General features: G+C 43.6%; 3 protein-coding genes and 1 long non-coding RNA gene across 6 annotated transcripts; all 4 read right to left on the bottom strand.

The window, feature by feature from the left end:
* Positions 1-1,295: 1,295 nt before the first annotated feature.
* On the bottom strand, positions 1,296-6,206 carry LOC4324108 (uncharacterized). Of its 3 annotated transcripts, none has more exons than XR_010742509.1 (9): positions 5,855-6,206; positions 5,640-5,760; positions 5,466-5,545; positions 4,404-4,505; positions 3,831-3,924; positions 3,663-3,732; positions 2,883-2,956; positions 2,279-2,339; positions 1,296-1,639 (listed from the first exon to the last, which is right to left on the bottom strand). It is a non-coding gene; the product is annotated as an uncharacterized lncRNA (long non-coding RNA). The 3 variants fall into 3 exon arrangements; XR_010742510.1 differs by having other exon boundaries at positions 5,858-6,206; XR_010742511.1 differs by lacking the exon at positions 2,279-2,339.
* A 4,808-nt stretch (positions 6,207-11,014) lies between these two features.
* Positions 11,015-11,918, bottom strand: LOC4324107 (uncharacterized). Its single transcript, XM_015787220.3, has one exon. The coding sequence runs from the start codon at positions 11,800-11,802 to the stop codon at positions 11,236-11,238; it is 567 nt and encodes a 188-aa protein (XP_015642706.1). The 5' UTR covers positions 11,803-11,918; the 3' UTR covers positions 11,015-11,235.
* Positions 11,919-14,226: 2,308 nt separating this feature from the next.
* On the bottom strand, positions 14,227-18,480 carry LOC4324106 (65-kDa microtubule-associated protein 3). Its single transcript, XM_015773279.3, has 13 exons — positions 18,231-18,480; positions 17,978-18,073; positions 17,666-17,872; positions 16,814-17,062; positions 16,474-16,683; positions 16,241-16,396; positions 15,984-16,143; positions 15,739-15,890; positions 15,561-15,648; positions 15,367-15,443; positions 15,209-15,283; positions 14,885-15,119; positions 14,227-14,794 (listed from the first exon to the last, which is right to left on the bottom strand). Exons 2-13 carry the CDS (start codon positions 18,047-18,049, stop codon positions 14,406-14,408), a joined length of 2,070 nt encoding a protein of 689 aa, XP_015628765.1. The 5' UTR covers positions 18,050-18,073; positions 18,231-18,480; the 3' UTR covers positions 14,227-14,405.
* An 876-nt stretch (positions 18,481-19,356) lies between these two features.
* LOC4324151 (ATP synthase subunit beta, mitochondrial-like) lies at positions 19,357-23,635 on the bottom strand. The gene is made up of 9 exons (XM_015765493.2): positions 23,011-23,635; positions 22,057-22,132; positions 21,866-21,954; positions 21,605-21,722; positions 21,419-21,522; positions 21,171-21,329; positions 20,804-21,028; positions 20,410-20,721; positions 19,357-19,736 (listed from the first exon to the last, which is right to left on the bottom strand). Exons 1-9 carry the CDS (start codon positions 23,485-23,487, stop codon positions 19,623-19,625), a joined length of 1,674 nt encoding a protein of 557 aa, XP_015620979.1. The 5' UTR covers positions 23,488-23,635; the 3' UTR covers positions 19,357-19,622.
* Positions 23,636-24,257: the final 622 nt, after the last annotated feature.

Genomic DNA, 24,257 nt, shown 5'->3' with positions numbered 1-24,257 from the left:
ATTGTGCAGTTTAGCTAAGGTGAAATTCACTGTAGGAATTCGCTTGGATATTCTTTTTATAAAATCATGAGCCGCAATTAGGGGTCCGATCATCTCAAGTTAGCATGCAAGTTTTTTAAAGAGATTTTTTATATGACTCCTTCTGTATTTCTAAAAACAAACAAAATTAAAAACCGACTCAAACACGGATATATACTTCCAAAAGCGAATGAACTTAAAAACCGATTCAAACACGGATGACGTACCAAAAGTATCGGCAAAAACATCTTCAATTTTTATATTTTTGTTTATTTACTATTTGCAGGTTAAGTTCTTTTGTATGGTTATCGCTTTGTCGTTTGTAAAGAAACAAAAATTTACGAGTTTGTTGTTCGGAGAACTGTATCACCGGCTGATCGTGTTGTAAATAAACTCGTCATAGTTCGTTGTTCGGAGAACTGTATATAGTTTGTGAAACTGCTCTATGAGCTATGACGAATTTCAGCGTCCTATTCTCATAGACAACTTGAAGGCCATTACCGCAGTCCATCGGCTGGCCCCTGCTCGGCTGCTTTGGAAAAAAGCCCAAGCACACATATATAAGACTATAAGAGTGTCTTGATGAAATTGCATTAATAGTGTTTCTCTTCCAAGAAAAGGTCTATTTCACTCCCTCAACCATAGGCCGGATTTAATTTATACTCCGTATTTCTCAACTATAAAAGCATAGTTATACCGCCTCCCTCAAGTGTTAAAATCGAATCTTTCATCTCCCCTAAGGGTTTAGGGTTTAGGTGGTTTCATTATATGTGGCATCCCGTCATCCCGAACATCATCAAGGCTGCCAGTTGTGGCTAGAGCTTGAAGAAGGACTTGATCACCTTTTTCATACTCACTCTATCCCATAATATAAGGTGTGCAAATATTCTAAGATTCAACTTTAAAAACATTTGGCCAACAATTATTACTCCATCCATCAACTTTTAATAGGCATATTTCCAAAACTGGAAAATTTATTTTTATAGGCATATTTCAATCCAACAATATATTCTCTTAATGACTTTCTCGGATTTAATGCGTAAATCTCCATTGGTCCACACAAAATTGGCTATATAGACATCGAGAAATACAAATATTAATGAATCGCTTGTTTAATAACTAGTAACATGTTTAAATAGACTAGTAATCATGCACGTAGCGGCATGAGAAATTAAAAAATATATATTGCCTATAATCAAACATATTGTTTCCTTATATGGCAAATCTAACATCAATTTGCGGAAGCAATTATACTTCCAAGAGGTAAATAAGTAAGATGGCGTAGGAACTTCATATATATTACAAACTTTACCTCATGAATCAAACTTATATGGTTTAGTAATATGAAATGTTAGAAATAGATTCACTCTAAAGAAATAAGCAATTGTCAAGCTTCGAAATCCACACGGCAATCGGCAACCACCAGACATTTGGTGTTAACTCAAAAGATAAACATATGGTAGCACAATCTTGAATTATCGGTAAGATGAAAAAAAGAAGAGAACTTCTAAAGTCAATCTTGAATGGCAGCACAATCCATTCGCCTCACTCGCACTTGCCATTCCACTCCAACTCTCCTCTACCTGCAGCGAGCTGCCATTCCCCTCCAACTCCCCTCTACCTGCAGCGGACACAAACACACAACCATAAAAGACCAAGAACCCAAAACAAACCATTCCGACACTAAACCTAGTGCTTGCATATAAATGGAGACCATACTAATGATACCTTGGTACCTGCGACCTAATTTTCTGGACTACATAAAAGGATAGTTAGTAAGGACAAATGATATGAAAACAGATTAAAGTTTCGTTTTCTACCATAGTAAGATAGTGAACGATTGAAAAACAATCCAATGGCTCAATCTGTGATAAAAGAAGAAGAAAAGAAAAAATGGTAGAGTACATTATCACTGAATAATCCACTCAAAAAATGAACTCAAGTAATACACTAATTTGAAACACGTATATATATGAGCCAATGTACCAAGACTACCTCCATTAAAAAGGAACTGAATTAATTTCAAACTTCAGAAAACTGTAAAATCCTCTAACAACAAGCTTCCTAGTGACAGCAAATTAGATATGTGTCTATGTGAAGCTCTAGTTTTCTAAAAAACATGAATATGTACTTACCTCATGATTTCATTAAACATGGCTACTGAAGATCTTTATAGTAGATGAGATCTACTTAATTTATATAACATCAAATTTTCGGTTCAAGTTATTCAGTGCCATAATAAGGCTTGAGATTTGGGTACCTGTAGCACATTTTTAGCAGCAGATTGGTCATATCATCAAAACATCAATCTATTCATGAACCTGCAAGGCAAATTGCTTTAGGCTGTGTTTAGATCCAGGGGTGAAAATTTTTGTCGTGACACATCGGATATACGGACACACATTTGAAGTACTAAACGTAGTCTAATAATAAAACAAATCATAGATTCCGCCTGTAAACTGCGAGACAAATTTATTAAGCCTAATTAATCCATCATTAGCAAATGTTTACTGTAGCACCACATTGTCAAATCATGGAGCAATTAGGCTTAAAAGATTCATCTCGCAATTTAGACATAATCTGTGTAATTAGTTTTTTTGTCTATATTTAATATTTTATGCATGTGTCCAAACATTCGATGTGACAGGATGAAAAAACTTGCCAGGGGATCTAAACAGGCCCTTAGTTGGGTAGCAAGGTAAATATTTTTTTAATATAACATTGATTTACTTGCTAACCACTATTTGAAACATCATGTCATCTATCAATATCTTTTACTACAGTTGGGTAGTATGGCAGGCAGATTGTCAGTGATGGAACTAATGAATGCAATCGCAAAAAAAAAAAAAAAAAATCACACTAACAAGGGACTGGACTTCAATCTGTTAGTTTCTTCACCCACAAATTTTGCTAGCTTCCCTTTCTCCTCTACACAAGCCTGATACAGAATAAACAAAACTTTAATTAGGGAGAAGAAGACCTTTAATTAAGGAGTCAGTTATTTACATTATCAAAATTCAAATTCTTTGTGGCAAAGAAACTTCTCTCTCCCAAATACTTTTGGGTAATTATTATACAGGATAACCCAACAATGTGATTCGCAACAAATAGGCCATCCCAACAAGATGAAAAGGACTCTTTTGTAGAAGCATGCATAAGGATATCTAATCTAAGAGAACTTTCACGCGACTTTAACATTAGTTAAATGGAATAGCAAGAAATCATTTTGATTTAAGTGGTCAAGCCCAGATAGCTTCAAGAATATGCTTGCTTTCCACATCCTTGCCAGCTCAGATACATATATCAATTAGGCCACTGTGATTAAAAATCTCACCTAGTACATCAAGGAGAACATTTGGAATTGCACAAAATTTGTATTGCAGTAAAAAACCTTTGTTCTGCACCTTAAGATTCCAAAGTGAAAAGTAATTTTATTGTGTTTTAGAGGTAGGTGTTCTGGTATTCCAAATCTATTTCAACAGACCTGCAAAACCTATAGCTATTTTGGAACAAAGTGTAATAGCAAAACAAATTGGAAGTGCACATACATCTCACCGATGATGATGAGGTGATTTAGCAGAGAAAATTGAATCCAATTGGTTCGTAAAATTAAAAAAAAAATCAAGTTTGTAATCAGTACTCACACTTTGCTAGGTGCGCGTGATATGCTCACAATCACCTGCAAATCGTCATGCGCTCTTCATAATTCCAAACCTGCGATCAATCAAGAGAAGCATGATATAAATAAGGATGGCTTTGCTCAAAGCAGGACCGGAATGCCTAACACAGTTACACAAAGTGAATAACAGTACCACAATCCTCGCTTTTACTGGTCACCCTAGTCAGGATCATTTACAGAACCTAAGGCTTGGGACCTTGGTGTCCTTCAGAGCCGTCAAGAGCGGACTGCAGAGAGGTGAGGGCAAGACAAATCTGTAAACCTAGGATGAGAAGAGAATGTACATGTTTGGATGTGACAACCGAAAAATTGATGAGGTTGGGGAGAGGCACCAATTGAAATGTAAAAGTAACATCAGTTCTAAATGACAGAATATATTTTGGCACTTTAATTAGAAAATACTTGTTGGGACAAATTGAGCAACCATATTAGCTATCAACAAAAAAGATTTTGCCTCAACCTGCAATGGCTGAAGAAGTGGGAGTAGACAAATTTGACGTCGTTACAATTTTACATAAATTTTCGGAATGTGAGGTACATTTACTACAAAAGCTGAATTAGATGTTTGAACAATATAAAAAACAGTGAACTTTGGTGAGATCTTCTCGTACCAACTCTCACATTGCAAGGTGGTAGAAACAAAAGATGAAATTGAAACTGCATATAGCTATACAAAGTGCAACATCAAACTGAATCCAAACCAGACCTGTGATGCCTCCTCTGCCCTATGTGATGCTTCAGCTGTAGCTCTTGTAGGTGTGGTTGTCGGCAGAGCTGGAAGAGCAGTGGGCTGCAGCAATGAAATAGTCTGCAATATGAAACAGAGGAACCAAAAAACAACAAATTGAGTACTTAGACCATTACAAAGCCGAGAAAGGTCTGGGTATTTATTCTCCTAACAATTCCTTTTGAAGATCCAATTGTAGGAAGAACATATGTTGCTACCTAAAAACCAAAACATCCATTTAGGATAAGAACCTAAGTAAGTAAATATGCAACAGTTGAGGTGGAACTGGGATGAAATATTATTAGAGGTCAAAAAGCAGTACATTGCAATTAGCCTGAATTTTACCACCAAAAGATTTACTCTTCTGAATAATTCTAATAGAGATATCATTAGTCCATTAAACCTACATAGCCATTAACAAACAAACGCCAAACATTAATTTTCTGATTCATGGTGAAATTAGTACTATCTTATTTTGAACGAACCTGAACATTAGTACTTTCACATGTAAAGTACGATGATTACTAACATACACACCAACCAAGAAATTTATCGTACTTTACATAAAAGGCAAATTAATTTATGTAAAGATAAAGTACGATGAATTTATGTAAAGTACGATGAATTTATGTAAATTTATGTAAAGTACGATAAATTTATGTAAAGATATTCGAATATCTTTATGTAAAGATAAACAGATGCAAATATCGGATCAGAAAAGGCAGAGAAACTCCTGTGTTTGTCATGCATAAAAATAAGTTGCAGACCTAGAGTTGACCATGGATTACTACATATTTTATATACAATAATCCTACCATGCCCTAATCCATCTTGACAATAGAATCAAATAAAAACAAAATTACCAACATGGAGATCAAATGATTCCTCCCTATGTGCGAGATGTAGATGAATCTAACGTACACTCTAACGGACACATATATAATGATATAAAAGAGACGGGGAGGTATAGGACTAATCTAATGTACACTCTAACATACACATATATAATGATATAGAAGAGATGGGGAGGTATAGGCTTGCCTCCATGGCTGTCATGGCTTGCATCCTGCCACTGCTATTGTTTGGCTAATTGCCTCATCCAGTCGAACCAAAAGTAGGTGCTAGAGAGAATCAAAAGATCATGTCTCAGTGCGCCAGTAATGGAAGCAAACCAAAACTAATGGAGTATATATAAAGGGGATTTTTCTTTTTCACCTGGGCGAAAGAAAGGAGGGAAGAAATCACCGCGAACCTCTCCTTATCACCTCCATTATACCGGCCGCAGTCGATGGCTTGGAGGCGATGCAGCTGGAGGCGTTGTCCTTCACATGGGTTGCTTAGGCATGCGAAGGGGATCAAAATGTCGTCAGGGGAGGAGAGTCGCAAACCAGAGTGGCGTGTGCCGCAGCGGGTCCTGGGAAAGGGCATACCACCTCGGCGCCGTCGGGTAGACCCAGGCAGGACTCCGGCGGAAAGGGGAACCACCCCGGCGCCGGCGGGGGCAGGCCGCGGTGGTGTGCACGGCGACGGGAAGAAGCGAGGAGGGCGGAGGACGGGTAATCCCAGGCAGGGCTCCGGCGGAAAGGGGAACCACCCGGCGCTGGCGGGGGCTCCGGCGGAAAGGAGATCCACCTGGCGCTGGTGGGGCAGGGCGTGGTGGTGTGCGGCGGCGACGGGAAGAAGCGAGCAGTGCGGAGCGAGGTATAGCGCGGGGATGGGAGGAGGGCGGAGTCATCGCAGCATGCGGGGGGCGAAGGCAGAGTGTCATTGCGATAGGAGTACGGGCGGTGGAGTGGATAGGGTCGTCGAACTCATCTGCAGCAAGACCGGATGAGATTAGATGTCATGGCAGATGGACGGATGAGATCATGTGTGATGATTTGGCCTGTAAGATTGTTAGGGGTGAACTCCTTCTTATATTAGTATAAATGATAAGTAGAATTACTTGTTCTTGGTACATGTGTCAAGATTAAATATGAATCAAAAGTAGATGGAGGGAGTGTAATATAAATTAAATTTTATTTGCTAAAATTAATATCATCGGAATGATATTTAAATTTACTTTAAGATGGTTATAGTTTTGTTGCAATAAACATTATAGTATATGAGAAATTATAAGTTAAAGATTAGTTTTGAAAACTGTGCCAAGTTTGACCATGGCTTATATTATGGGAGGGAGGAAGTATTTTACTTTATCCTTCTATGCTTAAATCTGGACCTCTATGTAATTCCCCCTTCTTAAGGGACTGTTATGCAACACTAGTTGTACTTCCAGTTCTCAAATAAATAATCCAGGGGTTGTTGCCTCTTTGTCTTAAAAAAATCCTATTTGGCATCTACATATCACTTTTACTTTGTATTTTACATGACAAAGCGCCTATGTGGCGCTTACACACCATTTCAATATGAAAACAAGAATAATTAAAAATTAAAAATAGGTGAGACCCATACATAAGGCTCTTAGAAAAAATATATGCATAACAAAGTTGGGCCTACCTGTCATTCTCTTCCTTCTCCTCCCTTTCGTCCTTTTTCTCACTCAAGAAGTTGATGCCGCCGCTCGATTGCGACTGGCCACTATGACATTGGGGACGATAGTGCGTAGCTAGGGAGGCCACCAGCGACTGGATGGAGAGAAGAGGGAGGTGAACTCACCGGTGTGCTCGGAGAGGCGGAGCTCCACCAGATGACGATGGTGTGGTGAGGGGAGCCAGAGACGCTTTGGGCAATGAAGAGAGGAAGATGGCAAGGGGAGCTCAGTGGAGGCTAGGCAGTCCTCTTCAACGGGCTCAGCCCTAGATCCCTAGATCAGTGCGGGAGGAGGCATGTTGCTGCCCCGAGCATCATGGCATCTTAACGCAGTGCTCGTCGCCACCCTCTTGTCAGTCCCGTCCCCGAGCTCACCGCTAGGATAACATCGTGTGGAGCATGCCACCTCTTCGGATTTGGCATTCATTAGGAAGGGAGGTTGCCAACGCCAGATCCACTCTCCTCTATCTTCCTCGATCCGTAGTTGTTCTCCACGCTGAATTGGCTCCCCTCTTTGGCTCCTCAATCAATTGCCACCGTTGAGGATGTTGCCGAGAACTCGCCACCGCTTGGTCCTTGTTGTTGATGCCTCCTTGGCCAACACCACCACCTCCTTCCTCATTGATGCACAGATTGCCAGGGAGAAGCCTACTAAAGGATAGGAACTAGAGGATCTAGAAGCCAGCGATGGTGGCAATGACTGCCAAGGTGAGAGCATGGTGATCCATGGACGCCACCCGTGCATTGAGACGGCACGCGAGGAGGCAGCCAAACCACCCTCAAAACAATAAAGAAAGTTGTTTTGTACCAGTTTTAACACTTGTGAGAAGCGATATACCCTATTTTGTGGTTGAGAGATATATGGTCTGTTCACTTTGATGTCATTTTCTACCATACCATTTTTTAGCAAAATTGCCAAAAAAAATGTCTACGTTTAGTTTGTTATCAAATTTAGTCAATACATAAAAAATACTGCCAAAATTTTGGCAATCGCCAAAACTTAATAAGGTTTATTTTGATTACAATCTGAACATGCCCATAAATTACACTTGGCCTATAATTGAGGGAGTCAAAATAGACTTTTTCCTTCTCTCCCAGTGGCGGAGGGTGGGATTGCATATGGCAGGGCCAGGCTCACCGACGCTGTGGTCTATTGTCCCTGTCCTTTATCTCCTCAAAGAGGATCGTCACCGATTCATGGCAATGAGGCCTGTTTGCATAGGGCTGCAATAGTGGCCCATCCACGTGTATGGCATAGGATCATGGCCTAGTGGCATACTGGTATATACGGGTACATACGAATCGACTGGAATTTCAGTCTATCAGACAAGGTCTGATACAGTTTTGTACTCCCTCCGTCTCACAATGTAAGACTTTCTATCATTGCCCATGTACATATAGATGTTAATGAATCTAAACACATACATATATCTAGATTCATTAACATCTAAATGAATATGGATAATGTTGTAAAGTCTTATATTGTGAAACGGAGGAAGTATTCTACTATATCCGTTTCACAATATAAGTCATTCTAGCATTTCCCACATTCATATTGATGTTAATGAATCTAGATATTATCTATCTAGATTCATTAACATCAATATGTATATAGGAAATGATAGAATAACTTATATTGTGAAACGGAGGAAGTACATTTCTACGGCCTCTGTATGTATGTGTGTGCGCGTGTTAGTACGTGTGTAACAGTTAGTCATAGAATATTTCTAAGCCACACCCCGAAATCTTTACAAAGTCACTGGATATTTGTGTAACCAGTAAACAGCAGCTTTCGCAGCAAATTAACCTACCAGATTGGTTGATGGACAAGCCAGTACATCCACCGCAAACTGGTAAAACTGGAAGAAAAAATTTCCTTCGTCACTGCTAGCCAGGGTTTGAAAACCATTTTCCGCCCAACAAATTTTGTGTGTGTGAATTTGTTTAAAGTCACTCAAAATTTATTTACGTTTTTCGTCCCGAAATTTTGGTCTCGCCTATAGAAATGTGCAAAACGAAATTGTAAACACTGCGCTGCTAGCTAGAGCCTGTAGTTGATATGCATGAGATCTCCGCTAACTAATCAGCAGATGGCTCTGACCTGAGAAATAAAATCCCTCACCATCCTCCATTGCAACTTGTTCTGCATGCAAGTGAACTCCAAGCAATTATGTGGTGTTTGGTTGGAGGGACTAAAGTGGAGCTAAACTTTAGTCCCTCTCACAAAAACATTAGTCCCTACCATAGGGACTTATAATTTTGTGAGAGGGACTAAATTTAGTCCCTAAGTTCCTAAACACCCCCTTAATCATTCGCAGGCCATGATTTGATATCCCGGTTTCTCTCTCTTCCTCTCTGTCTCTCTCTTGCAGTTGCATAAGATAGTGGAGGGACTTGTGGCTTCGCTGGTCCGGATCAGCACCGTCAAAGCTAGCCTAGCAAGCACAGCACCACCATATAGTGTGGGTTGCGTCATGGCATTATTCCAAAGCATCTTTATATTAGCTTTAATCTTGCTTGCTAGTAGTAGCTACACTGCATTTCGTCAATTAATCTGTCAACCTTTCTTTTTCTGCTCTCCTCTCTCATGTGTATGTCTGCACTCTGCAGCTTTGCTTTCCTCTGAAGAATTGGGGGAAGGAACAGTGTTTCGAAAACAACAGCGTAATTAACCCACTTTGATTACATGGTTGGTTGATTGATCTATTCACTAACAAAAATACAATGAGTGGAGCAGTGACACAGTGTGAGAGGCTGAGAGCCAATAATTTCATTAGCTGCTGTGTAGATGTCGTACGTGCCTTTGCTGTCGCTGTTTGATAAAGCTTGGAAGCAACGTATGGGCGTCACATAAATAAATGGAGCAAGACATTTCTTCTTTCTTTTTTTGCACTAGACTTCTATAATTTCGACGCCTTTTCAAATAACTGGTTGGAAATGAGTATATGGTAGACCAGAGAACGACCAAGAACACTGTTCTCCACTTTTCCTGAAAGGATCAGCCATTAATTTCTTCGGTCTCTGGAATCAACCAGCTGGTTTGGTTTTTCAAGAAAAAAAAGAAAATTATGTGAATTTAGGCCCCCTTTATTTAAAATGAAAATATAGGAATAAAAGTTTTGTAGAATTCCAATCATAAAAGATTTTTTCTTATATAGCCCTTTGGAACAAATGATTGAAAACTATTGAATCCTACGAAATTCATAAAGAGTTTTGGAGGATTTTTAACATGAGGTCCAAACCTCATAGAAAGTTTTCTATGATTCTATATATTGTTGTGTTTTAGAATTATTTATTTTACACTTAAATTTCTATCAGAATCCCATGCTTTACCTATTTCTCCGTTTTCTAAATCCTACATTTCAAAATAAGCCCTTAGCATATACTAGCATCATTTGCATTATGATTTGCTTGATCTGACGAGACAATCGGTTCATATGTCTTGAGCACGGCATGCGTGAGTGCTACTACTTCATGAGTCATTCTACCCTCACGATAGTCAATGATTTATACTGCTCCATAACCTACTTTTGTTCAGTTCTCTAACTGAAGCAGTAGCCACTTGTGTTGGTGTGCCAATAGAATCACGGCCAGTGTTGGAGAGACGGAATTAATGTGTTTTTAGCTCAACAAGTTGCCAAGGAGCCCATGAGATACGATTTGACCAAACAAACCAGAACTTGCCATTCAGATATTGACCATATGGTTTGTGAGGATTGGAGCAGAAAATATCCACAAATATCTGACATACAGAATTGTTTTTGGACTTTTGCAACCTTGCAGAAAATGGTTTATGCTATAAAATCAACAGTTTTTCGCTAGATTTAGATACTTTGGATCTAGAAATATACAATTCCAATAATCCATTCTAATATTCTAGAAGGAAAAAAGAAGAGATTCTTGGAATTCTTTCTTAAAAGATCAGCATAAGTACAGATTTAAGCCTATAGAACAGATGGATCTGTAGTTCGTTTTCTAGAAAATATGCACTAGTTCCTACTGATCAAAATGATCTGAGCAATTTTCTTCATTGCAAACAGACCTGAATCAGAGTGCATAAGTAGGTGAAATGTTCAAATATCTTCATTTCATTAATCATCTTTCCACCGAGCTTTTTCTTCCATATATTCCCCTTTCCTCTCTCAAAAAAAACATGAAAAAAGAGGTGGCGCCAAAGAAAGAAATATTTTACATAGCGTTCAAAAGAAGGAAAAAATATTACGAGAAATGGCCTTTTGCCATCCCAGTTGTGTTACTTGTTGGCTACTGAATTAAACTATCACTAGCATCTTGCTGCTGGAGCGTAGCTCTCCTCGTGTATGGTCTCCAACGTCGGCCGCCTCGACCGGCGGCCGCCGCTGATCCGCTGCTTGAGCTCGCTGATCTCCGCCTCGGCCGCCGCGTCGCCCACGGCCATCTCGTCCAGCCTCGGCCGCGCGGCGTCTTCCTCCTCCTCGGCCATCGCGGCGTCGTGCTGCGGCGCCACCACGACGGCCGCCACCTTGGCCGTGGCGGACGACCTCCGCGCGGCGGCCTGATCCCTGGACACCGCGGCCGCCAGGCGCGCCATGTCCGCCGGCGCGGCGGGCGCGCCCAGTCGCTTCATGGGGAACGCGGCGTACAGGCCCCCGAGCTCGAGGTCCTCGTCGGCGCCGAGCGCCGCGATCCTTCCCCCCGCCCGCAGCGCGCGCGCGTCCGCGAGGAAGTGGCCCGGCGCCTCGAGCATCAGCTCCGCCGCCTTCGCCGGCACCTTCACCGCCCTCACCGCGCCGTCCGGCAGCACCACCTTCGCCCCCCTCGCCGCCCCCGGCACCCTCGCCATCGTGCACGACGCCAGGTGGTTCCCCATGCCAACGAGGTAGAGCTCGCCGGCTACGCTTGGTAGCTGAAGAGAGTGTTGCGTTTGTTCTGGGTGATCAGCGTGCCAGTGTTTGTGTGTGTGCGCGAGTGTGTGTCTGGTTTGTCGCGGTGGGATGCGAGGCCGCGAGATATATAGGTGGGGTGGTGGTGATGGAGTGGTGGTTGCGGGTGGCGTGGACTTTGCTTGGCGGAAACGCGTACGAGTACGACGACGTGAGAGGGAAAAGGCGCAGCGGGCGGCGAACTGGGCGTTCGATGGCGCGATGGGTGTGTTGGTGATTTTGTGTTGTGTCAGATGTGTTTCTGAGGGGAAAGTTGCGTGAGATGGCGGTGGCGTACGTGGTGCCGGGCTGCCGGCTCGGTGGATTCGCGGGCGGGTCGTGGTGGTGGTGGTGGTGGAAGTGTGGAAACGCAGTGGATTTGCGCGTAGGGCCGGGCGTGGGGCCGACCGACCACGGCGCGCCGCGGGCGCGGGGGGCTCGGGTCCGGTGCTATGAGCCTATGATATGCTTTGCTTGGTGCGATGCGTGCGGCCGCCGGTGACGTGACAACTGACGAGAGAGTCGATCGATTCGATCGGCTCGACCGGCCGCACGGCGCGTGGTGGAACCTGCTGGTTCGTTCTTCCGTCTCGTGTGTTCGGTGAATCCCAAACACCTGAAAGGGAAAGATGGTGCACGGATGTAGTAGGGCGGATGAGATGGCAGGGCGACATATTTATTTGGCACGAAACACCGGAACAACATGTAGGTTTGTTTGAAGCGCAGGAATTTCCATGACTCGTGAGCAGGGTTTACTTTTTGGTATGCACAATCATTTCGGGGTGGACTGAAACTTCAAGATTTCAATTAAATAATATTGAAAAAATGAAGAACTTTTGCTATTTTCGAACAAGTTCTTTTTTTGCTAAATTTAAAAAGTGCAGCAGCCAAAATAACCCGAAATTTGGGAGATTTTGGAAATTTAGGTCTAAATTTGATGCGCATATGATAGGCATTAATAGATCAGTGTGTGGCCTCAGTACGTGGATGATGTGTCGTTTATAGAACACACTTGATCCGCTGGATAAATGACCCGGAACTTGCTTGTCCCGCGCCCGTCAACTTTGAGTAAGCAGCACGCAGTTCATCACCAGGACGGCAGTTCATCATTCGTCACCATTTTCGCTTTCACTGCACCTCGAAGTCGCGCCTACAAATTCCAGGTAGTACAAGGCTGTACGACCTGTACCCAAACGGTAGGACGCGGACAGCGACAGCGACAGTCCAGGGCGAAACAAGCCCAGCTGAGCTGATCAGTGTGCGATGTTAAGGGGGGACACGCAGCTTGACCCCGGAAAAGGGTGCAGGACTTGACTCCCACACTCCGGTCCCTCCAGGCCCTCATCATCACCAAAAACGTGACATGATCCAACCGTAACCTGTACCGATGATGATGAAGTGATGCAATGCAATACAGCTCCTCACACACAACTAGTACACAAGTCCACACAGCCACCAGATAATGTCACCGACGAAACCGCCCGGAAGCCGCACGCATGGGGGAGACAGACAGGGCGAGAGTGCTTGCAAGTTGCAACGGGGGCTAGCGCATGACACCGGGGCCGCGCACATGCCGGGCCCCGCCCGCCCGCGCGCGCCTGGGCGGCATTATGCGTGCGGGCGAGCGTACGTGCGTCGTGCGGTTGTGCCCCCGCCGGCCACACACCCGTCGTCGCGCGCGGTCTCGCGTCCGTCTTGACGTTCACGGCGCCCTCGGCGCGCGGTGTGGCGTGGCGTGGCGCGGCGGGTGGTGTACTGTGTCGTACGTGCGGCTCTGGCTCCAGCCGGAATTGAGAGGGAAACTCTTCTGTCCCCCGGGTGGCTGAAAAGAACGGGCGGTACAGGGCACTGGGGGGCCAGTAGCAGGCACAACTAGCTGCTCGATTTCATGGTGTTGATGGGCGTTACGTAGCGTTTTGGTTTTGCTTGAGGCTTGACGGTGGTGGAAAAGTGTTTTGGGACAAAAATCCGGGGTGAAAAATGACTGGCTCGTTTGTTGGTTGCTGGAGTCAGTCAAGTCAGCCTTCGGTGGCCTGCTCACTCGAGAGTGACACACACATCATGTTCGCCCGAGCGATACGATACGATAGCTTCCCATGTCCAGAAGACTTTCAAGGAGTCAGGTGGGACAAACGAATTACCAGAATCAAGAAAACTTTTTTCTTTGCGAGGGACAATCCAGAAACTGATGGAACTTACTGTGCAGGCTAACCACCAAAATTCCAAAACGATCCTTCCTATAATACCTCCCGTACTAACAGGTTTCTATTCTGGAGGGCATACAGTATATGTAACAGTAACTATCCCTATCCACAGCAAGAAGTATTCATCAAAGAGAACAGAAATGTTTCGTGCTGCCGAGAAAGCTGTACTGAGTAGTGAGCAAGCTAATGTATAGAGCTGTTTTACTGGTTGTAGAAAACATTAAAACAATTGCAGTAAATCAGAATAGTGCTACTGGAAAGGCCGACTATTGTTGACCAACATACGCAATGGCCACCGACAAGAAAATGCAGTCAGATTTCAACTACGTACATAAATTGATCAACAGTTAAACCATTTGCCTGGCCAGATAGATGGCGAGCCGCCTTTCTTCAAAGGAGTAGTCGATGTCCTCCTGCAATGTTACCTCTGGCTTGTCGTAAACAAGGGAAACTGGAGTTGCTGAAACCTTGTTGGCCAGAGAGGGAGTCATTGCCATCTGCATTGGAGCCGTAACAGTCATCGGAGTCTTGGGATTCAGTGCTGTAAATGTCTTCGGAGTCCTGTTCTCATCATCCTCAGTGTTATTGGTGATAGGGCGCACAGGCGTCGACGAGACACTGTTTCCTGGTGTGATCTGAGCAAAAGGTTTACGAGGTGTCTCCGTCTCACGTAGAGTACTGGCATTGAAAGACAACTTCTTGATAGGCAATCCGGCAATGTCCAAACCTCTACTACCTGATATTGTTTGCTTGAGTTAGACATATGTTCAAGTGAAAATAAGAGGAAAAAGAAATATATCGACACATGATAGCTAGTAGGGCTTACTAGGGGACAAAGTGCCGATTTCTTCAGTTTTCTTGGCAGCACGAACAGACTTTGAATGCAGTATATCAGTCTTCGGGGGTTGCATGGTGGCTCCACCAAGAGATAGCCTTCGGTTTGCACCACCCATAGAGTGCCTAGGTGCCTTCTTTGTACTTAGGGGCTTGGATGGACTGGGTTTTGATCCGTACAAAGCTTCCTGCTCCGCTTTGAGCTGATCCTGGAGCTTCTTCTGATCCTGCAGGTATATTCAAGTATTAGAGCGTATTCACAGAAGGTGAAAAGATGATTTAGACAATACATGAATATTAGGCGAGAGCATAATACCCTTTGTCTCTTCTTCTCTTGCTCTTTCTCCTGACGAACGAACATATATTCATCAAGCATTGACGAAAGGCTAACCTGTAAGAATTGCAAGAAAGGCACTTCAGCAAGAAACAAAAATAGACCCGATCAATGTAATGTGTAAGAGTAAGAAAACCTACACCATCATATGTGAAATCCTCCTTTCCTCGTTCATTTTTCCATGCAGCAATTTTTGTTCTCAAAACATCTACCATTCCTGCTCAGCACAAATCAGCAGGATATCAGATTGTAGTAATGGCAAGAGTTAAAATTGTAAATTAAATATGCACTTGATAAGGAAGTTCCAAACACATAAATCATTGAGTAACATTACCAGGAATCTTGTTGACCAAAGTACGAGCCTTTTCAGCCCTCTTTAGTGTTAGATGTGCTCCCCTCCCAGCATTGTAACGATTATCATCCTAAAAAAAGCCAAAGCCAGGAAATATCAGTACCACATTATTTGCTAAACAAATATACAAAGACCACGTAGCTTCAGCTAGCATCCATACTTTGTTGTAATCTTCCAGCCAGGCTTCCTCTTCACAAGCATTTTGCCATCTTTCAACTTTCTCAAGAATATCCTTCCGGCTAAAAGCTTCCTCTTTCACTGTTGCAATGTGAGCTTCAATTTGTTCAAGTACTAGTGAGGGATCAATAGCTCCTGCGAACAGAACACAGACCAGGTATATGAACTCTGTCTGGTATGACAATTGTCAGGCACAATAAAAGGCAGTAAGGCAGGAGAGTATCTTACCAGCTTCAATAGCTTCAATGCTAAACTCCTCTGCATAACCTTCCTCGCCAACAAGATGAGCACGTCTTCTATGCTCTTCTAGTTCTGCTTTCTTTTTTAAAACAAGATCTTTCATCTTACTTGCTTTCAGTTGTTCAAGCCTTAACACCTCAGATTCGACCTACAGTTATAAGTATAGTCGATGAACATTCATATCTTAATAAAAATATAACACAGTACGAACATAAATTTTTGCAATCTCAGTGATGATAAATTACATAATTCAGGAAATCTGTGGAGAGGGTGTTTGGTTCAGTTATCTCTTGTTCTGAAGCAGCAATATTGCATGTTATATTCTGAAACATCTGCTGCTCTTCAAGTGGAGTATCCATGAGATTCCATAGCTCGAGCATGCTAGAAGCAAAATCTTGAAGCTGCCAGAATCAGATTAACCAAGTTAAAGACTGAAAGTGTTCATTGATACCTCTACAATGGTACAGGCAATGCTGACCTTTTGCATCCTTTGGATCTTCATTTCACGCAGTCTGTTTGCGGCAGCAGCAAGCCTCTCAATTGTAGTGTTGCTCAGGTTCTTTGATCCTTCAGCTTCGTCCAAGCTAGGGTGCACCTCATATACTGTTTGCTTGAAATCTATGCCAAGCACCTCACATAAGGAATGCAAAGAATTCAAATGTTCTATCACTTGCTTTAGCCGATCGCTCTGTGAGAAACAAACATGTATATGGCATAGTGAGATTTTATACAAGAAATGAAAAGGATTCTTGATAGATAGAGACACGATGACAACATGACTGGTGAAAATGGATAAAGATGGTATTAGTGATGATGACCTTCTCCTTCTGAAGGGATTCCAGGTCCTTCGTCAACTCATCAAGCTTTCTTAATGACAGGTCAGACTGATCAACCGGAACTTTAAAGGGAACAAAATCGGCTGGCCTTATTTCAGACGAAATTTTCTTAATCTGCTCTATGACATGAACAAACTGGTTCCATCGTTCGACCTTTTTCTTTTTCATTTCTTCCAAATACGGAACAATTGCATTCAACTCCTCTCTTAAGCCATGAAGCTTCTGATTTGACTGCAAAATTTCAGATGAAATGCATGTTACTGCATGAATGGCTGAGGAAGTGCTAAAATCTACAGTCAAGCAGAATTGATTAGTCAAGAAGGTAGAATGTATTCAACAAATAAAACGTACTTGAGGCAGTAACTTAGTCATGCTGCCGGTAAAACAGTAAATATATTATTCATGCTGAACATATTCAAACTGAAGGAAACAGATAAATTTTACAAAACATATATCCTAAATTGCTAATGCATGGGAACAGCAGTAAAAAGTATAGAACCGATTGAGCAGTAACTGGGCATAAAGTCGAGAATAGAAGTGAGAAAGAAATGTAAGCTCTGCCAACACTTTCCCTTAATATATTGATACGCTACTACTAATCAGTTAGAAAAATGTTAACTGCTGATGGAGTTCTACACGGTTTACCTCCATCAGATCAACAATGCAAGCAGTAGTACTATCATCTTACAACAGAAATCGTAGCTTTTAGTTCTCTACTAAATCTTCCTTTTCTTCCATCGCCAATTAGCACAGTTCCACAGGAATTCGACTTCCATCTTTTGATCCAACCATGCGATACCTCTTTTACAGCCATTGGTGGAGCCAGAAACTAACCTGTCTAACGTGCACGGGCGGCTCGCCCATGGCTGAGCAGATGCCGGCGAGCTCTGCCTCGCCCTCGGCGATGGCCTTCCGCAGCTGGGCGCGGCTCCGGTTCGCCTGGTCGACCTTCCGCCTGTAGACCTCCAGGCACTCCTGCTCGAGCTCCAGCAGCATCCTGTCCCTCGTCGTGTCGGGCTCACCGACCTCATCCCAAATCACCTGAAACAGAACGAGAGAAGAAAAAAACCCCGTAAATCCTCCACTGCCATGCCAGAACCAACACGAGTAGCCGGGAAATGGTTGAATCGGCAAGCGGTGACATACATTGAGCTCCAGTAGAAGCGAATCGCATGTCGTCGACATCTGGTGAAGCTGGTCCTTCACCGCGCTACTCATCGCGAGGTGCGAAGAACACTAGGCCTGCAGAGCAGTCACAGATATCAAATCCAACCTCCTCAGCGAGACACCCGCCGCGCCGCTACCGCCGCCGCCGCAGCGCGCGTCAGTAACCCGCCGGGATCGCGACTAAGCCTAGGGTTTCGGGCCCGAGAAAACCGCAGGCGAGTTGGGGGCTTACCTCTTCGCCGCTCGGCGCGGTCTCGTCGAGCGGGGAGGGCGAGACGGGGCGGCGGATTCTGGCTGGGGTCGCCGGCGATCGGAGCCTCAGATGCGAGAGAGGCGGAGGAGAGGGGGAGGAGAGGAGAGGAGAGGAGACGACGGAGAGTGTAGTGTGATTTGAAATATTTTGAAATACTGTAGGGGGAGGGGAGGAGAGGCGGAGAAGAATTTGGGGATTTCAGAATTCGAAGGGATCCGGAGAAGGGGACAGCGGCAGAGAGACGTTAGCGAGGGAGCCTTTATTGGGCCGGCTCCCCGCAGCGATCGCATCTCCGGGCCTACGTTTTGAATTGGGCGGTCGCGATTGAGCTGTTCCGGCCTTCTGGGCGCAGGAGATTGCCAAATCGGATGCGAATGGGACACGTGGGAGACGGGACACGGTGTACTGACAGGTGGGGCCCATTGTTTGCTAGCCAGGTGTTAAACGCGAAATTTGTAGGCCCGTTAACCTCTGTCTCACGTTAAGCTACAAAATATAAGCTGGTTATGCGAAAATTATCGCTACGTATTACAAGTGCAATATTTCAGGAAGGCTTCTTAAAAAAAGAGCAATATTTCACCGAAGATGTTAACTATATAGGCGACATGGAAAATATGCAAGGCGAGGCGATAAAAAATGAACATCGAAATTTCGAAATTGCAGGTTAATAGAACCATACAAATTACGCTGAAAACGAAACTCGAAGAGGATTCGGAACAGCTAGAAACCTCAATGATATGCTCTATGGCTGTGTTTAGTTCGTGTGCCAAAATTTTTTTTAACACATTTAAAGTATTAAATGTAGACAAATAACAAAATAAATTATAGATTCCGCATGTAAACTGCGAGACAAATTTATTAAGCATAATTAATCCATCATCAAATCATGATGTAATTAGACTTAAAAAATTTGTCTCGCGATTTACATGCAAACTGTGCAATTATTTTTTTCGTCAACATTTAATGCTCCATACATGTGTCCAAACATTTGATGTGACGGAAAAATAGAAGGTTTGAAGAAAAAATTTTGAATCGAAACACGGCTTATATCGGCTCTCAAAACATGTTGGAAGTATAAATGAGGAGTTTTCACAGAGGTGCTGTATGGGAGACCAATATTTCAGTGTTTTCAGCAAGTAACAAGTTCACGGACTGCCGGACTGGCCGCACATCACACAAAAAGAGAACTCAATTCTTCCTTGAAGGGCAGTAAGCCAAACAAATAGGTCACTGCAAATCCTTATTTGGAAAAAAGTGGAGGGGAAAAACATCGATCAGCAGGGCCGGGCCTCCTGCATGTAAGTACATGTCCTGGCTAACAAACATAAAAGGCACAACATGTTGACCTCCAAATGTTAAAAATTGCATCGCTTATGAAGCGGACTCCTTGGCAATCTTCTCTGCCTTGGCAATGACCTCATCGATTCCTCCAACCATGTAGAATGACTGCTCAGGAAGGTCATCATACTTCCCGTCCAATACACCCTGTGACATGTTGAGAAAATTCATTACTCGGTAGAAATGCAGACAGCACAAGATAAGAGTCATGATCATATGACTGGTGGAAAAAAAGAGTAGACATTGGAGTGATGATTTTGTAAGACCCCCGAGGACAAAGATAATGCACCATGAGAAACAAGGATAACAAAACATATTGCTTTTTAGACGCATTTTTGGCTGTCATAAAAACTATATCTCTTCACTAATAAGAAAATGGCCAGATGTACTGGTAATGTTTGACACGAGTTCACAAGAGTAATGTTAGCACTTCTACTTTCTATTACTTGTTACACTGCAACAATATGCTGCTGCCTTGCGGAGTACTATATTGTAGCCACGTAACCATTGACTTAGGAAAAGGAAGATGATACAGGGCTTGACAAATATTGTCAAGTTAGCATAGCTAAATAGCAGGTAAATTGATTTTTATGCCACATCAGGTTTTAATTTATGTTCTATGACCATAACAGATGAGTTCATCTCATGAACCACAGTTCTTGTCACATGATCTCCAAGTTCCAACTTAAATACTAAAACCCTGCTCTCTTCTTGTATCTAAATAATCACGATAGCCTAAACATTGTAACTTGCAGCCAAAAACTCTACTGTGGAAATGTTGTTCCAAAGGGGAATAAATAACAACAGTCAAAATACATACCTGGAAACTTTGAACGCTCTCCTTCAGCTCAACATACTTTCCAGGTGCACCCGTGAAAACTTCGGCAACGTGGAAGGGCTGGCTAAGGAACCGCTGAATCTTCCTAGCACGAGCGACTGTCAACTTATCATCCTCACTGAGCTCGTCCATTCCCAGAATGGCAATAATATCTTGAAGATTCTTGTAATTCTGAAGAACCTTCTGAACACCACGAGCTGTGTTGTAGTGGTCCTCACCCAGTACATGGGGAGACAACATTCTGGATGTGGAATCCAAAGGATCGACAGCAGGATAAATACCAAGCTCAGAAATCTGCATATCCAGTACAAATAAATCCATTTATGATAGGAAAGATATTAATATTTCAAATTGTAAAAAGATTAGGTAGGCATACCTGTCGTGACAACACAGTAGTAGCATCAAGATGGGCAAATGTAGTAGCAGGGGCAGGATCTGTCAAGTCATCAGCAGGCACATAAATAGCTTGAACAGATGTGATAGAACCCTTCTTTGTGGTGGTAATCCGCTCCTGCAGTCCTCCAAGATCAGTAGCAAGGGTTGGCTGGTATCCCACAGCAGATGGGATACGTCCAAGCAGGGCAGACACCTCGGAGTTTGCCTAATACAGAATAATCAAATGAACAGCTTTGTCAGGTGTAATAATAATGCACATAACAAAAAATAATGTGTGCATCAACTACCATGAATACCATTGCTAGAATTGCCAGAATGAGATGGCATAAGGGTCTCACAAAACTTACCTGAGTGAAACGGAAAATGTTATCAATGAAGAGAAGCACATCCTGCCCTTCAGCATCACGGAAATGCTCGGCAACAGTCAAACCAGTCAGTCCAACACGAGCACGAGCACCCGGGGGCTCATTCATTTGCCCGTAGACAAGAGCACACTTGCTCTCACTCTGCCAAAGGAAAATACTACCTTGTAAGGAGAAATTTCATTAAAGAGAAAATATATACTGATATCATATTTGAAATGTGACTTATTTACCTGCTTGTCACCAAGCTTAATCACACCACTCTCAATCATTTCCCTGTACAAGTCATTACCCTCACGAGTACGTTCTCCAACACCAGCAAAGACAGAGAAACCACCTAAAATAAACAGGTCAACCAGATAAGGCAATGCACAGCACAAGACTTTGGATATGACCATCAAGCTCTGTAGAAAGCAAACCATGAGCCTTCGCAACATTGTTGATCAACTCCATAATAAGTACAGTTTTGCCCACCCCAGCACCACCGAAGAGACCAATTTTACCACCTCTTTGATAGGGTGCAAGGAGATCCACGACCTGATAAATGTGCAATCCTTGTGTAAGACAAAATGGTACAAAAAGGAACGCCTCTTGACAATTAAGAAACCTAACCAACTAGGAAATTTAAAAAGACACAGGGTTTAAGAAAATCATTTCAGAAGAGACAGAAATTAGTGTACCTTAATTCCAGTAACAAGAATCTGTTGCTCTGTAGCTTGCTCAACAAAAGCAGGGGCTTCACGATGGATAGGGAGGAAGTGGTTTGTTGCTGTGGCAAAGAAAGGTAATCAATAACTAAAGATCATAAGGAAGAAAATATAGTATGTATGCATACACCTACAATATACAAATGGATATCATTTAGACTTACTGATATCTCCCTTCTCATCAATAGGCTCACCGATGACATTCATAATACGCCCAAGTGTGGCCCTACCAACAGGAACCTAAAACAGACAAAACAAAGAAATATAAAGAACATGGTTTAGATCAAAGATGGTTATACTGACATTACAACATCAAAGTTCAAGGACAATATATATAGCCTTTTGTCACAGGTAAATAACAAATGATCTTTAGTTTGACACACATTATAAGCCGCACAGAGTGACAGAACTTATAATCAGCAAACCACAATATCTGTAAGCAAAACAAAAAAAAAAAGGGTCAACCCCCATCACCTAATCTTAAGCTTCCTAAGTTTCTCAGGAAAACAAATATAACTTTCAACTTCACATGATAACTTTAACTTTATTTTAAAAGAAACATTTTTGGACTTCCCGTTATCCCATAGCACATTTTGAGATTGGGAACCTACATTGGGTCACATGCATTTTCTCTCAACCCTCCCTTCATAAAGCCCCTACACCCAAAAGACAAAAGGCCCCTCCTTGATTTGTGTGATTCTGGGACCATAGAGACGAAAAGGAAAAGGCCCATAAGGGCATTCAGTACCTTTACCAAATTATCCAACGGTAAATGTTTTCTCCATCTCCAGATGGCATGACTGGACTGGAAAAATGAATCTACGGGGCAGCATTTGAACATAGAAAATGTATTGCATAATTATGTTCGTAAGAGTCAAATTCCATTTGTGGCCTCGCCATTTGGCATTTGATATGTGAATCCGCACTAAATCAGTGCATGGATTCATTAACAAACTATAGTCGCGGATCTGTAAGGTGAGCCTGCCCTAATCAATACACGGATCCGTACATCTAGATCAAATCTACCGACTACTGGTCCGTCATTTCGTCAGACTAGATCCAAATAAACAGTTCCAAACATAGTGATGGACAAGGAACAAGAGGGGGGAGGGCATTACAGTGATGGGAGAGCCGGTGTTGAGCACGCGCTGGCCGCGAACGAGCCCCTCGGTCCCGTCCATGGCGATGGTGCGCACCATGTTCTCCCCGAGATGCTGCGCCACCTCGAGCACGAGGCGGATGTTGTGGTCGAGCACCTCCAGCGCGGTCAGGATCGGGGGCAGGCCCTCGTCGAACCGCACGTCCACGACGGCGCCAATCACCTGGCACACCTGCCCGACGGCGCCAGCGCCCGTGAACTCATCGGTGATCTTGCCGCCCCCGGTGGCCTTGCCCGACGCGGGGGGAGGCGCGGGGGCCGCCTGCGCCGCGGCGGACGACGCGTAGGCGGCGGCGGCGCGGTTCAGGAGGAAGCCCGCGGGGGACGGGCGGCGGTGGGGGTGGAGCGGCGCGCGGCGCGGGCACGGGGAAGGGGAGGCGGCGCGGAGGCGGGAGGCGGAGCGGAGGACGGAGGTGAGGGCCCGGCGGGTCGCCATGGCCGCCGCCGCCGGGGGAGGGGAAGGGGGAAGGCTCGGATCTAGGTTTTCCGAATGGTCTGCGGGGTGAGGGTGGGGGGGAGTGGCGGCGGCTCCGCGCTGCGGGGAATGGTGGTAGGGGTTTGGAGATCGGGTCGGGCTGGGGAATAAGGAGGAGGGGGGAGGGTGGGGTGGGGTGGGGTGGGAGTGCGCGGAGGGATTCGCGGATGGACGCGGTCTTCAGTGGACCGAGATGTGTGGAGCGTGCCTGCTGATGTGTCATTAACGGCTTGTGACGGAGCAGAGTTGAAATGTTAATACAGGGCTAGTTTGGTTTGCGGCCTAAATTGGTCTTACCAATTTTTGTCAATGTTAAATTTTGGTAACTTTTGGCATGGTTAATTTTGGCAAAGGAAAAATTATGTTTGGATTGAAGCCAAAATAGCCTAAATTAACTGTTGAAATGGACTATTTTCTTAGGCATGCCAAAATTTGGCTCCAAACCAAATAGACAATAAACACTATTGAAATTGCTAAATATTGGTAAGGCCAATATAGGCCTCAAACCAAACCAACACATAGTGATTGTGGTTCTTTTCAAGTGGTTGAGAAATTGCTCCTGTCAAAACTGAACAGGGATGTTTGCTAAGAAAAAGAATATAAGTTGTAGATAAATAAATAAAGCAATAAAAAATATGGCAAATTTTTCATGCATGTGTAGGGCTGGACGAAAAGCTCACTCGGCTCAGCGTTTTAGCTCGTTATTTATAACGAGCTAGCTGCTCACGAGC

The sequence above is a fragment of the Oryza sativa genome, chromosome 1 (assembly GCF_034140825.1).
Source record: "Oryza sativa Japonica Group chromosome 1, ASM3414082v1".
In the NCBI taxonomy this organism is placed as follows: domain Eukaryota; kingdom Viridiplantae; phylum Streptophyta; class Magnoliopsida; order Poales; family Poaceae; genus Oryza; species Oryza sativa.
This window is presented reverse-complemented; position numbering and strand designations above follow the sequence as displayed.